A 16,492-nucleotide genomic window follows, 5' to 3' on the forward strand; every position below is an offset into this window, starting at 1 on the left:
ATATATATATATATATATATATATATATATACACACATATATTTATTTATTTATTTATTTTTATATATATATATATATATATATATATATATATATATATATATATATATATTTATATATGAATGTTATATGGCACCATACGACGAATAAAGACTCATTCACATGGAAATAGATGTAAGGGAAAGGGATAGGAACACATATAAAGGACAAACACAGTAAATGTGGGGAAGGTGGAATCGATATCTATCAATGATATCTGTTTCCATGTGAATGAAAATTTGTTTGCCATATGACGAGATTTCGTGTTTGAATGTGTATTTAGCCAATGTGCCTTGTCTCTTTCTTCTGGCTATGCGTGCCATCAAACTCACTGTTCCTATCCTTTCTTATTTATTGTATGATTGCTTACCTACACTCTTTCCTCTTGTGTGTTGTCTTTTTCTCCTTTTGGTGGGTGAAACATCCCCCTGATGGGAAACCATAACCGGCACAGGGAAAGGAACTGGCCCCCTTACCCTGATGTGTGAATTTTCACACGCCGAATAGGGCTTAGTTCTGGGTGAACTCTACCTTCACCTATTCTGAAACTAATGAAGTCATATTTGGATGATCGCCACCAATTGGTTGAACTTGATGGCTGTCGGTCTGCAGCTCTTAAAGTAAAATGTGGTGTACCACAGGGCTCTGTGCTTGGCCCAGTACTTTTCATTATCATGATTAATGATTTGCCCTGTAATATGAAACCTAGATCTGTTTTATATGCTGATGACACTACTTTTGGGCAAAAGTGTCAACATCCAGAAGATGCAAAGTTACGATCTAGCGCTATCCAAAAACAGGCTAAGGAATGGTTTGATGTTAATCATTTACAATTAAATACTAACAAAACTCAGCATATTGTGTGCAGTCTTAAATCAAAAATAACTGATATTGAAACTGCTAAAATACTAGGAATTTATATTGATACAAAACTTAATTGGGAGACTCACATCAGTCAGACCTGTAATAAACTTAGTAAAGCTGTTTATATGTTAAGAAAGCTCAACTTTATCATTTCAAATGAGTATCGTTTAACACTTTACCATGCCTTCTTTCAATGTAATTTGAATTATGGTGTTGAGTTATGGGGTCATTCCCCTCATGTTAAACAAATTTTGCTACTGCAAAAGAGAGCTATTCGCTCTCTTGCTAATATACCACCACGTGATTCCTGCAAACCTTTTTTTATTAGGTATAGAATCATGACTGTATTTTGTTTGTATATCTTTAAGGCTCTGATTCATGTGAAAGTTAATCTAGAAACTTACCAATTAAGATCCAACCTCCATAACTATTCCACAAGAGGTAAATCGAATCTAAATACTACTTATTGTAGATTGTCATCAACTTACAACACATTTCACAATATGAACATACGACTGTATAACTATCTGCCTACTCAGTTGAAATCAGATGGTATCCAGAGTTTCAAGAATAGGGTATATACCTGGTTACTTGCTCACCCACTTTACTCATTGGATGAATTCTTTTGTGACAATCTTCATCACATTTAAGAAAGTATGTTTATATGTTAAATAATACTTATATTGACGACATTTAATATGGTTGTACCATTTTTAAAATGGATAAAGTATTATTATTATTATTATTATTATTATTAAACCGACCTTCGGGTTGATTACAGTGTTTATGGGTTATATATATAAATATATAAATTCTCTTTGGCCAAAGAATCGGGGCACTTGGTAACATATTAAACCCATGGATCTCAGTGTAAATTACGTTTCCTCAATAGCTCAAGCTATTAGAGCATCCGCCTGGCAAGTGGAAAGATCCAATGTTCATGTCCCGGTCAAAGAAATATTGTTACTCTTGTGATCCATTCGATTCCGCCTTCCCCACCTCTACTGTGGTCGTCCTTTATACATGTTCCTACCTGTTTTCCTTACATCTATTTCCATGTAAAGTAAAAATAAAATATAGTGTGTGTAAAAATACATCTATATTGTAGTATGTGTGTGTATAAAAATATGTCTGTGCTTGGATTTTTTCAATTTTCATTACACAACACGCATTGTCAGTTTTTTGACCATGCAAACATTTTTGTGTAGAAAACGCATGCATTATCAATAAGAAAATACAGTAATTCCAATTCATTATGTAATTTATCAAGATGAGCTCTAATTGGGAATCCCAGTTAAGTGAGTGACCATTTTATGCTCACATAAAGGGCAACACAGTAATACTTTGATCTATAAATATTTCATGGGGCATTTGACATGATTTGGAGATACAATGAATTTATATGAGGTTTTACTGCGTGAAACTACATCAATTTGATATAACTATCAGTCGTAGAAATGATGTTTTTGAATTAACTTTTGAAAAATGTTGTTTCTGACTCAATACTTGTAGTCTCAAAAACCAATGGAACTGGGAAACAAAGAACCAAACTGGCCTATCACTAATTAAAATGAAATCCACTGATGTTCACTTTTCAAATAAACAAATGAAACACAAAAATAAGTAAATACTTTTAAGCCAGCAAATGTCCACCAAATAATGCCTCCTAAGAGATTTTTGAACAATTACTTAGGCATTACATAACATTTCCCACTCGGCAAATGTCAATATTGCTGAAAACTGTTGCCTCCAATTAATATATAAATTTGGTAACATACAATGCATATTGTGAAGCCTCCCCAAGTCACCTGTTGGCTGATTTGATTTTTTAATAGTACCATTTATCCTGAAAAGCTGTTCTTTAAAAGTGGTAAGAAATAAAGTCAACTTCAACAGTCTTTAAGTGGATACAGATAAAGAATGAATAAAGACAATTAAGGTACACCTTTGATGGTCATTTTTGCCATAAACAGGGGTTCAGTAAGAAAAGAAAACTAGATACCAATACTTAAGATGATCGCAACATTGGTTCCTTATTATCAAGATGATAAATCTTGAGCTGAAGGTTGCAATAGATTACCATGCAAATAAATTATTAATTTAGACTACATTTGCCGTATTTTAACCATTTTAAACATATGTGGAGTGAACAATTGGTAACAAGAGCAACTAGAAAACTAGGCAACAATAATTTGATATCAGCAAGAATTTTAGAAATCACAGTTACCAGCATTTAGGGCAAGGATTCTAGGTATTTTTTATGCCTAGGACTTGGTATTGGTACTAGTCCTAGGAGAAAAATGAAAAAGATTGGGTGAGAAAAATGATTAAGAGAAGATAACTTCATGTTGATCTCCAAAAGGAAGCCATTGCATATGCACATGTACCATTCTTATAAGACCTTAGTCAATTCCATATCGATTAACACCTGAATAAATGAGCTGAGCAACATGATAAAAAGGCTGAAGCATATGCACTACATTGCGACTTTCAATAATGAAAGAAATTCTTAAATAGATTACTTCTGCAAAGTTGTTAAGGCTCCATCTTGACAAGAAACAATCTTGGGAGGACCACACCAAAGGTATATACATTAAATTGTGCTTAGTTCTGTATCTAATTAGAAAACTGCTCAAGTCTCATATTTCACCCCAATGAATGCACATGACTTATTCTAAAGCTATATTAAGTACTGCTTATTGCTGTGGAGACACTGAAAGAGTATGAAAATATACCTCTGTTCCAAATAAAAAGCCATTTAAAAACTTGTTGGCATGTCATACTTTTTAAAGTCTAAAATTATAACTATCTATTGCATATACAAGTATATCTATAAATTAGTTAAGTATGCAAAGGAAAATCAACACCATCAAATTGGGCAGACAGACACACATAATAAGCTCATAATACAATCAGCATAATCTTGGACATGAAGAAGATTGAGTGAAACCATTGCGTAAGGTGAGATTGATAAAACAAATCTTTTAGGCTATTGCTCTGAGACCTCTGGCAGCAAATATGTGAGGTGAGCATTCTCTCTAGATTCTCAAATTAATTACCACTCACTTTACATGGCGTTCCAAGATTTAGGACTTCACCTATCATCCCTTCTTGCTGAAGAGAGGCATTTAATAATAAGATGATTTTTTTCAAATGAGTGAGGGGTTCTTTGGGAGTGCATCTATGCCAGTACTCAGGGTTGCTTCAGTAGGGTGAATAATTATTAGTTATTAGAGGAGGTATTTGGCTGCTGCAAAGTTCCTTCCTGAAGGAATTATTCCCAAAATAATGCTCCACAGTTAAGCCTGTGCATGCAGTAACTTGAGAGAGATAGACTTCCATGAATCAATGGTTATGCTCCATTATGTGTTGAAATGAGTTGGAGAGAGCTAGTTGCCTCCTCCGCCACCATTAACCCCTCACCGCTCTCTTTACACAGACAAGTCCCAGCCTACTAGAGACGTCCAAGGGCATAACTCTGTATTTACTTTTCTGATTGTAGTGCAACCTTGGCATTGACATTGACACCAAGGACAAGAACTCATTCTCAGTAAAAACTTGTCATTTGAAATTCAAGAGCATCAAAATATCCAGCCTCAACATGGTTGAACTTACAAAAAATTATTATCATATTTCTGTATCTGGCCACTGACTTTCAATGCCCTTTAAAATCCCAAATAAAATTGACTGGGAATGAAGAGCATAACTTAACTCTTTGTGTTGAGGAAGGTAGCAATTGCTCCAGTGAGTGTTTATCACAAGAATTTGAAAACAAATGTTTTTCCACAAGCATGAATCAATAATGCATACTTCTATCCACTGGCTCAATGCCATGACATGTATCTGCAGTTGATGAAGCATGAAATGACATCTATATTTAGTTGCCTTCCTTCCACTACTCCCACTTCAAATGGGAAATTTGACCAATCTGCTATTTGAGCTACCATTGGATTCTCTTTCATTTTTAACCACAGAAAGGAACCCTCCGTTAAGTTGACACATGCTAATGTCATTTTCTTATTTTCTTTTACTATTCACCAAGATGTTAAAACAATCTAACTCACTGTCTAAATCAAAACTATTGATTCCAATTTTAATAGTACAAACATTTTCCATTATCTGAGAGTTTCCCATGAGTTGTGGCTGTAGTAAATCTTATGAATATTGCAATGACTTTGTAGAACAAATTTTTCAAGAAAAAACAAGCCATATATCACCAAACAAAGTAAACAAAATGAATGGTCAACTTTAAAATTTAAATATATAACAGAAAAGCAAACTACCATACTTTGTTCGTATAGCTTTTATTCTTTAGTCAAAATTTCAATCTTTACCTATATTCCTCTGCAAATTATTGGAGGCTATGGAAGACTTGTTAGAAGTTTTGCTGATGCGGAACAAATTGTGGGAAAATGCATTTAAATTGTTTTTGACTTCAGCCTTTGAAATACTTTCATGAGGGTATAAGGGACAGTCAATTGAAAACTGAACACCAACCATAAAATCCAGTCCGCACAAAAGGTGGCAACATTGTTGTTATGTATTGATACTGCCATCGTTATGTAATTCATTGTTATGCATTGATCTCACTGTGGTAGGAGAACTGCATAGTGACAACTCACAGGTGCAAGCAGTTGTTGGGTTATGTCTTTGCCGGTGTGTGAACTGGTTTAATTTGCTTGTCTGATAGGTTTTCATTAGACTGCCCCTCACAAGTCTATCACTAGAGCTAGGAGTTAAAATTATACACAATATTTATTTTTTATTTCTGGAATATTCAGAATGCATTCCTTCTTATGGAGAGGGAATATGAATTTAATTGTTCACTCATCTTCTGCGGGTTATCTCCACTTCTTGCTTCTCTCAAACATTTAACGCCTGAATAGACTTTGTCATTCTATCCATTTTTAAGATCACATAATTGCCAATGTTTCCAGATAGAAGGGCCTGATATTCACCATCAATGAGACAGAAAGTGATTTAAATGGCTAAGATTAAATCAAAGGGGATGATGTAGCATTCTTCTAACCATCCCCAGAAATCATGTCATTCCACGAATTCAATTCTTTGCATATGGGTCATTCCTCACCACTTTAAGCTGAAATAGATCTCACTGCCAGATTTAGAAGAAAATCACTTGATATTTCATATGCCTAGTTATCCTAAACTGAGTAATTTTGCAATTTACGTAAGAATGAAAATATATTTCTGATGTTTACAACATGTGTATACATCTAGTCAGATAGTAAAAGAGTAACAAAAAGCTTTAATTTCACATGGTCCTGAATGGCCAAAGCTCAAGGAACATGTTTAGAACTGGATTAAAGACAGGAATAATGGGATTAAAAAATTATTTTGAAGCAAGAAAATTAGTGATAGGTATGTCTATTGATGATTTTCCCAAAACAACATTATGGTGTGAACAAATCATGAAGAAAAATTGCCACTGCATGCATACCAGAACTACAATATTACAAAAACTGCCACTGGAATGTGAAAGAAGGTTACAGAATTTCACATTGCAAAATAACTGTGCAGAAGATTTTAGCAGCAGTGATGATGAATTTCAGGGATTGTACGATGTATAAAAGTTAATATAATTGCAATTTTTTAATGCAATGATTCTATTTTTTTCTTACTATGAAGAGGTAGCATTAAAAAACTTTTTGGTCTGATCCAAGAAATTTTCATAACTTCTAACTTCAAAAATCATAGTTAATCTAATGGACTGGGGAATAGAATGCTTGAAAACAAGATAGTGTCAAATGAAGTCACTGCACATACCTCTTCACCGAGCAACAAATGTGTTAATATTTACACATACTCAAGATGTCATGTAAATTACGTGCTACTAGTGAACCTAAAAATAGACAGCTACTGCTTCTTGGAATCGAAAGACGCAAACATACCTGGGTCCCTGAGGGCCAGGCCCTCCCATCACTTGCTGTGGGCGAGGACCCTGCCGAGTGTCCATGTGACTCCGTGGCATCCTCTCTGTGTAATGCACCCCTCTCATCCCGGGAGCTCCACGCCTCGAGGGATCGTAGTCATCCTCACTGAAGTTACCCTCACTTGCTGAGTCTTTTGTTATTTCTGAAAAAATAGCAAAAAAGAAGAGGAGACCAACATTTAGGGCTGAGGAGTAAGATTAAATGCCATTGGATTATGCGAAAATACTATATTGGACCATCCAGACATAGCACGAGACTCATTACAAACATTTACAAGATTCCTCAACGGTTTCGATACAAAAATAAAATTAAGAGGTGCATTTAAAAGGTAATAGAGAGGTTGAAACAGGCGTACGATGTTTGCTGACATTTAAGCATTGAATGACTTTTGAATCATATTTATATTTCATAAGAAATCAAGAAAAGAAAGTTTCCAGTTCATAAGTTCTCAATCCATGCTTTTATCTATTGAAGTGGAAATTGTCAAGAAGTAACTTTTAAACCATGCCCATAAGTTATTTTACTGAAATGAAAATGGACAAATTAAGTTCTATTTGAATTGCTGAAAAATCTCTTTTAATAGGATTTTAAAACTATGAAAACTTTAACTTAGTAATTTATTAATATTTTCAAGAGTTAGAATATTATCTCTTATTATTACTGTTCATCTGAAATATATCATTTGTTGTCTCATTATTTCACTAGTTATAAGTTTAAGTCTGAAATTCAAATAGCAACTTCAATCAAGAAAAAAATCACATTAGTGATTTTTTTATAATTATTTTGATCTATACTTTCAGTAAATAACTGTCAATATTTTTTTGCAATGATTTGAGACAAAACATGAAAATTAATCAAAATAATTATCAACAATAACTTCTACATTGAGGTATCAACATTTAAGTAGAAAACAGTCAAGCACTTTTACTATATTTGATATTAAATGGATATGGGATTGAGAGAAAGGAAAGAAGTACTTGAATATCACTACAATTTTAGGTTTTTAATTTCTGATAAATTTAAAATGGCATAGCAATAAAAATTCATCAAAGTTCAATCAAATAACACTACAGAACACTAAACAGACTTACAGAAAGTGAAGGGGGTATAGGCCACCAAATGTGCAGGGTTACATTGAAAGAATTAAATGATTTTAGCACACAAAATCAGCATTACAATAGCCTTAGCAAGGATAACTTAAAGGTTTTAATCTTTAAAGTAACATAATATGACAATTTAAAATGCAACATCACTTACAACAATATAGCTCTAATATTCCAATTCCATGCAGTATCAATATTTTATACAAATATAAGCTACTCAAAATAACACCACACAAAACTACAAGGCCAGCATGTAGCCTAATTTTCTCTTCTATATCCAATTATGTTTAAACCTACCCATGTTACCTAATACTGAGTCAGTAGTATGTGTTCCTTGCAACATGCAAGAATAGTTGAAAAACTCATCTCTAATACTCTAATATGCTAATGTACCTTCTGTGGACTAATACCTGAATTGGGAGATATGGTCATCACAAGTCAGCATTAGCAAGTTTAATGTATGCCATTAATTCTTTTCAATTCCTTACATTTTTCTAGTAAAGAAAAATCACTGAAATATTCACACACATTTCTTACAGAAATTATCACGGATAAGATTTCATAATACTGAATTAGTTCAAGGCACAGTCCAAATGGAATATATATGATTAGCAGTCACATTGTAAATAATTCAAATTCATCTCGAAAATGCATCTCTCTAAAATGCCATCATCATTATGCACTCACTTTGTCAAAAACATTATTATTATTAAGATTAACATTGAACTGAAGAAAATATTTCATGAAAACTTCATTTGAAAAAAAATAACCAACACATTTGAAAATACTGAATCATACATAAGAAACCATGGCATTACACTGCAGCTATTTCAGTATATTAAAAAATTGGGATAAGAAATTTAATGTCATGTGTAATGATGAGATGTTCATGTAGAATTAAAGCGACATGTGTAAGCTGGAGATCACTCGGGGCTTTAGAAAAAAAGTGAACAAGATTGTGAGGGCTAAGGCTGAATGATAAGGAATTGAAACCATTACACTATTTCTTTTCAAGGGTTGAACAATAACAAATTTCATCAAAATTTTACCAAACATGATGGTAAATTTTGTTTTTTTGGAAATTAGAACACAAGGATTCATATGCAACAGCTACTATTTAACACATATTGGACTTATACAAAAAATCCAAATTGATACTATTTGACTCCTTGGGCAAATTTTTATCTCCACATCTTAAATTGTGTCTGACCCTGAAATATATGATGGTTATGGATTCTGAAATCTTTTCTACGCCATGACTAGCATGCTGATATTAAGATCGAGTCATTGTCTGACTACCAGTGAAAATATGCAAAGTCCTACAGATTTAATGTGCATAAAGTTATCGATACAATGTACAATGGAGGTAACCTTTATCTACTGGGCCTTTCACTGACACAACGACATTAAAATCAGCTCCTTAGGCCAGAAACATTGTTGCAATAACTTACCAGAATGCTGAAATCCCTTATTGACTGTGAAGAAAATGATGAATAAAAACAATTGTTGGACAGTTGATTTTTTACTCTATATTTAAGCAATTCAATTTTTGATGTAATAAATTACATGAAAAGTGGGTTAAAAAGTACAAACAAGGGTACTGACACTGATTGCAATTTTGTAATAGTATAATATCCAGCATAGATCAAAGAGACACTGGCAGAAGACACACTTCTAGAAGTTGTCAAGCTTTCAACTCAAAGAGGGATTTCTGGACAATGACATAATTTGCTTGAGATAGAAGGTTATCATTATTGGATAGGTAAAGGATATCGATGAGCTTGCTCAACAAGGTAAAAAAAGAACTGCAATTTAAACCATCAACTGATCACTGATTCCTAATTACTGAATTTTCTATTGCAGAATTGTTAACCTAAAAGAAATATATCTTAGGGATAAAATAGAGGTCATTGTTTTTGAAGGCCCACCTGAAGACTTTGAAACAGAAAATAAGTTTGTTAACAACTAAGAATCTACTGGAGTCAATGAATGAAGTGAGAAATGCCTAATATTAGAAGTAACATTAGAAATATCATTTTGCACATGGAGAATAATTAATTAAAAACAGAAAACTCAAGTAGAGATTATAAAAAGCATATGAAAAGCAGGAATAAGTGACAATGACACATTATTTTCCATGAAATACATGTAAAAATCTATTAAAAATTGTTACATTCATACATATTTGCAAATGTACACCTTTTCATTTCATTGTCACTGACAGTCCACCAATTAGAGTTAGGTTTTAGGTGACTCCAGAAAACTATTTCAAATTGTCAATACACACTTGGTACTCTTTCCTGTCTCCTTCCCATTCCATTTCATTGCCCTCAAAAATGCCCTCTTCCCCATAAGTTTCCCTCCATCATGACCTTCAACATTTCACTTGAATGCATACATTGTATTTTATTCAAAACAATATCATCTTCCTCCACTTATTATGCCCTCTGCATTCTTCCCGAAACCCACCTCTTTGAATCGCCAACTCTATGCTCATCATCTTTCCTCAAGTACAGCATTTGTAACAAATTGAAATTTTTGATAGTTTTTTTTTCAATTATTGTCTTTTAACCTGACTTGATTATCAAAGTCTCTCTCATCATTGCATAAGTTTCTGCAATTAACGAAATCCAATGCTCTTGTTACTACACAAATATTTATCCAAAACTGAAGTTGAGGAAAATTGAGGAAACTATGCTGGCAGAAGCTTTGTGCTTTCCTAGATTTCTTTGCAGATGCCCATTTTTGTTACCCCAAAAAATGAACTTACATGGAAGAGATCCCTGCAGACAAAGAACTTCCACATCATCAGACCACAGAAAGCCTCAAAGAGCTATCTGCTGGTAGTTCTCTACCAGTTGCAGTAGTTTTCCTCATACTTTGAGAACACTTAATATCACCTTTCTGATTATTGAGAATCTCATTACTTTTATCTTATACTGATTTATGTTAATCCCATAACTTATACATTGATGCTCACAACAATTGTTGCACCCCTTTCATCAATTGAATCTTGATAAAAATTCTTTCTATTGTCGCAAATTATTATCCCAACATAATGATGCAGTCAGAGTTTCATTTAATACCTATTAAAGTTACCAAGGTATCTTGATTTAAAACAGTGCTTACACAGAGTATGGCAACTGTGCATCAGTGTCACCCATAGGTGTGGTGAAGGATTAGATGAATACCCAAATAATTAGGGAGCTGATTGAAAAATTTAAGCACTGCATTCATTTGAGTGTAAATTAAGTTTAAATTCAACACATTGGTAAAAGTCATTCCTGGAACTTTTTTATAATGCAATCTAATGGTTTCTAGTGGTGGGGTTTGAAAACCATACACAATAATACAACCAGATATTGTTCAGTCCACAGTCTAAAATGACAATATTCAAGACTGAAGGACTGCGGAGTTTGGCAGATAGAATTATATATTTTTTGTTGTTCAAGCAAGCATGAAGTACATATCTGAAACTCTTATTTCATCAATATGAGAGCACACTATGCATTATGCATTTGAATTCATAGCCTGTACTTTAGAAAAAATGTATAGTTAGGAGAATCTCAAAAGAGCATTCAGTTTAAAACTATTGTAAGGACATTATAACGTGTGAGACTGTGACCCATTTTTTGTATAAGCTATGCATATATTTGCAACCAAGCAAGAAAAGTTCACCGGAAAATGTAGTAAACTTACTCTGCTTCATGCAAAAGCCAAAATTCACCAATTTAAATAAAAACAAAAGCCAATATAAAATTAGCCTAAATTTCATCATATTAGAAGATGTCATTCCCTTTTCAATATCTTCAATAATTAGTGCACAACATCCTCAAGAGATTTAAGGCAGTAAGTGCCAATGTTAAATATCTCACTGTGCATTTATTATCACCTGTGCTGTTCACCTGTTGCATTTTCTCGATCATTTTTAGCACACCACTGCTGCTAAGTTGGGATAGTGAAAATATGAATGCCCATGGAAAAATTGTTAAAATGAAAACTTATTTTATTCAAATAGACCCATTATTTTATTCTAGATCCATTAATTTTATTTTTGACAATAAGCAGGTAATAAGTTTAGTAAAATTTAAAATTTGAAAGATCAATGACGCTAACATTTTGAAGATGGTGAGCCTGACTGAGTTAAGAGAAGAGCACTTCAATGCAACAATTTCAGAGTGTAAAAATCATTCGCCTTGACTGGGATTTTTACACTCTGAAATTGTTGCATTGAAATGCACATTAGCGGATGACTCCGTTAAAAGTTACTGTTGCGGCATCTCCCGCAGTTTCTTTGGAATTTTTTAGAAGAGCACTTGCCAGCAATACATAAATCACATCTGATGGTGGCTGTGGGATTCATTGAGGCATGGCCAAGCTCATGGCTAAATTTTAAGAATGAAACAATGTTCATTGTGAAACATAATTATTTTCTGCCAGGTAAAACCTTAATTTTTGTGGCTAATAAATGGACAGAGTTGCAAACATGAGAAGCAGAAGCTGAATTTCGGATTCTTTCATCAAGGTAAAATATTGAGAAAAAAGGATTTGCGGTGAATTGTTTCAGAATGGAGATGCATGAGGTAAAAAGCCAAGTTCTCCCAATTTGACAAAACAGTGCTACTATGGAGGAGTGAGAAAAAATAACTATTTATGGCTTAGTGATTCCCTTAACATACATTGGAGGTCGCAATAAATTTCCAAGTCAGCTCTTTCCATGACACAAAAATGTGGTCTTGAAGCATAATTATTTTCAATTAGCAATATTTATGAGTGATTGACGAGCTCCAATCACCCACCTATTCCTTGCAAATAATTTAAATTTGCTTCAACCTCAAGCAGAATGGGAACATCGCTTGTGCCCTTTTCCTCATCCAGTGATAGTCCGCCATAAGTCTCATTCCATTCCACTGCTTTTTTCAACGCTAAATTAACTTTGCCCATCTTTTTCTCCCTCATATGCAATGATAAACCAACCTTTCACAAATATTTACCGTCATAAATAGGTAATATTATTCTTTGAATAGGCTTGAATGTGTAATAATACATTTGTGCATTACATCGTAGATAAAGGATAACATTTTTTCCCAAATATATATTCACTAAATGTAGAAAATATCATGCCATCAGTCACTTATTTCTCCTTGTGCAGATGTCATGGTCAATGAGTGTCGCAATTAGCTGCAAACAGGTTCATTCTAATTCTTGCTTAATACACATGGGAGTGATGTCTTACCATCTGAATTCTCATGTCAAAGTGCTTCAAACTTCCCACAGAGGTACCATGAAGCAAATATATACCTCCATATCAAGTGCTTCAACCCAAGCAATGACGTGAATGGTTCACATATCAATTGCTCCAAAGCCTGAATTGAATGTCATCATGCTTCATTTGCAATGTTAAGGTGTTTGACTTGATTTTCAAGGCCATGGATCTCACAATCTCCAAGTGCTCGAATAACAAGTACTGTAGATAATGGAAACCAAGAATCATAGTTGGCAAGAGTTTTGGATATTTAGCAAATCGGCGATTTTTTCAATAAAGACTGCGTATAATCAAGTCTTAATATTCCTCGATTTAAATAATAACGACTGTTAATACTCCTGAATATTTTCAAACTTTGAAGTCCGTGTACATATTCTTAAAAACTCCAGAGACATGGCAAAAATAGCTTTGTTAAAGCAGTATCATGTACCATGGGTAACCCAAAAATCAGTATTAACAGTTAAGAAGCATTGAAGTAGCATTGTGTATTTCATTAGTTGTGGCACATGAAGAAGTTAAAATTTTTCCTTTAAATATAAGAATGACAGAAAAGCATTGCTGTATTTTAAATGCTGCATATCATTGTTTGATATTTAAGCAGAGCAGTAGCTGCAATTATGTCACCCACTAGTCACAGAAGTTCAATATTTTAAACTCTAATCTTAGTCCTAATAATTTTACTAAAGCCCAAGCAAGTAGTTAGATCCAATATCACAGTGTAGAAGATTGGCACCATGAATAGCAGCATTTTTATGTCATAATTAACTACATTTTTATTTGAAACTATAAGTGAATAGGTTAGAAAAATATAGATAATCAGCCAACCATAGTCTTAAAATTTTAAATCATTAAGAATTTGGAATTAAACAGTTGCAAATGAATGCAAATTAGAAATGGCTTTCACAGCTCAGTGCAATGCTCACCTATGACACCTACACATAACCATAGTAGACATATTTTTCAATATTATTTACGAACAATTTCCACAGACAAGACATAGACAAAAGAACACAAACAAAGAGGAATCAGGGTGAAAGACTTGAGTGATTGAAAATTAAAAAAATTATTCTACTTGCATTACCACAGGAGAGAGAAGGCAAAGAAGATTTGCAAGGTCACGTAAGAAGTAAACTTATATCTGAAACGAAAGCTTTTTTTAAGATGCATGGAAGTATCTTTAGATGTAGGGTAAGACTTGATTTGAATATGCTTTAGATATTTAAAATAATGATTTTTTATCAAGTATATACACTTTTTTAATTCTCAGACAAACTGAAAAGTGTAGGACAAACCAAAACATTCAAAAGAAGTTAACTGTTTTCATACTCTGTTCTATTTGAACCTATTGAAATAAAACATATGTTTAGTGATGGACAATCACAATTTTTATTTTTGTAAGCAGCTAATAATCCTGAAATACTTACTGAAATGATAATTCCCTAATATTCTACATGTGTTCTACAAAACCATAAAGAAATCCCAGTCCTGCACAGAGGCATTCTTCACTATTACACAATAACAGACTTACAAATTAAAAGAAAAATATTTCATATCTAAGGATTCATGACTTTATAAGAGTATGGTAAATTTTTAGAAAGAAGAAAATTTATCAGGCAAAATAATAAGTCAGGGAGGAAAAAATTGCCCTGACATGTAGTTTATAAACCCTGAGATTGGGCAGAGAAATAGAATACTAGCACTATTCTGAGAAGGTTTCCTGGGTGTAGATTTTAATTAGTTATTTAAATTTTATACGGTTGGGATCTATCAACATAAAGATAGTAGAAATCAAACCAAAACAATACAGTGATTCATACCCTTTTAGTAATCATGGTATATTGTACACCAAAATGACAATCTTCTTGATGAGTCTGAAAAACTCAAAAAAATTTCAAGTGAAATTTGAACTTCAATTATTGAGATAGCATGCCACTATGCATCCTCAGAAATGAATCTGCATGCTTTTTGGTAGGTGTTAAAAGGCAGTTGGCTAACTGGTCCCTTGCCTTGTTTGTCATCAATACACAAGTAAATGCCAACTGTCAATTCTAGCTTTTTAGTAAAAAGTAGTATGATTGAGTAGGGACCACAGATGCTGCATGTTTACATCATTGAACATATTTTTTTGCCTCGATCATTTCAATAATATTTGCAATGTTTTAATAACTTTCACTAAACATGTCCCCAAATACAGCTTATTTACCCTAGATTGTCTCAAACAAATTTATTTTTTGTGCCCATGAGATTAGTCCATTTTTACTCCATTGTACACAAATTTGACAGCATTTATAAAAAGGAAAAAACCAAGTATGGCTGCTTGAACTACTTAGTTGAATATCAGACCAGAATTAACAACATACTCACAACCATTTCTAAGATCAATATGCTCCTGAAAGTTGATTTAACCATAGAAATGAGATTTTGTTTTGCGCCATATTGGAAAAGTGGTTCACAATAATTTTGAAGAAGATATTTTTGAACTGTAGCATTCATCCTTTCTATTGTAAATAAAAGCTTCAATTTAATATTGTAACCATTGATTTTCCCACCCTCAAGTTTACTCTCAATGGTTGGAGATGAGTGAGGGCATGGATGTAAAACATGGTGTTTTTTGAGGAAGAAATGGAATCATATTTTGGAGTGATAATTCTTAAAAAATAATGTCAAGTGTATATTAGTTTCTCCAAAAATAAGGAACTTTTTGAACTAGTCCCTTCCACTAAGGGGACTCTGTGGGCTCAAGCATATTTATTGTTGAGAAACTGATAAAGAGCAAAGGAATAGCAATTTTTCAAGCAACCATCCTCATAGGGCAAGCCATGATGCTAATGGCATTGTAAGAAAGCCCATGGAACCTGTGAAGATATCCTTAATAAACAATGAACTCCTTCCAAAACGATGCCAAAAGTCAACTGATTATTGGAAGCAAAATAAGGTTAGGCATCTGCATGGAACACTGAAATCTTCCAAATTTCCTCTTCCTCTCCATAAAACAGTGATCCTACCAGTGAATGCTGGCTTCATCCAAAGCAATAAAGACGGTAGGTAGTCCAAGCAAAATTTGAAGTTAATCCCAATCATTTATTTTAGATTTGTGGGATTATTCACAAGAAATAAATTTATCCAGTCAATACAAGTTGTACTGATGTTCTGAGTTAAGGGAAATTGTGATGTAGTTACCACCAAATAAATGCAGGTGGGACTTTCAGAATGCTCTGCATGGCCATTTAAATGCAATATTTTTATATATTTGCTATATGCTCTTTCTA

The 16,492-nt window shown here is 33.3% G+C and overlaps 1 protein-coding gene across 1 annotated transcript in view; it reads right to left on the reverse strand.

Moving 5' to 3' along the window:
- LOC139691759 (RIMS-binding protein 2-like) overlaps positions 1-16,492 on the reverse strand; it is a gene marked incomplete at its 3' end in the record, with an annotated part of 106,733 nt that overhangs the window by 11,367 nt on the left and 78,874 nt on the right. The window contains exons 19-20 of the mRNA XM_071589607.1: positions 9,409-9,432; positions 6,813-6,996 (exon numbers count right to left, since the gene is read on the reverse strand). Of these exons, the coding sequence (XP_071445708.1) occupies positions 6,813-6,996; positions 9,409-9,432 (208 nt within the window). The remainder of the gene's footprint in view (positions 1-6,812; positions 6,997-9,408; positions 9,433-16,492) is intronic.

Source organism: Hetaerina americana, unplaced genomic scaffold, assembly GCF_022747635.1.
Source record: "Hetaerina americana unplaced genomic scaffold, ioHetAmer1.1.p SCAF_399, whole genome shotgun sequence".
Classification (NCBI taxonomy): domain Eukaryota; kingdom Metazoa; phylum Arthropoda; class Insecta; order Odonata; family Calopterygidae; genus Hetaerina; species Hetaerina americana.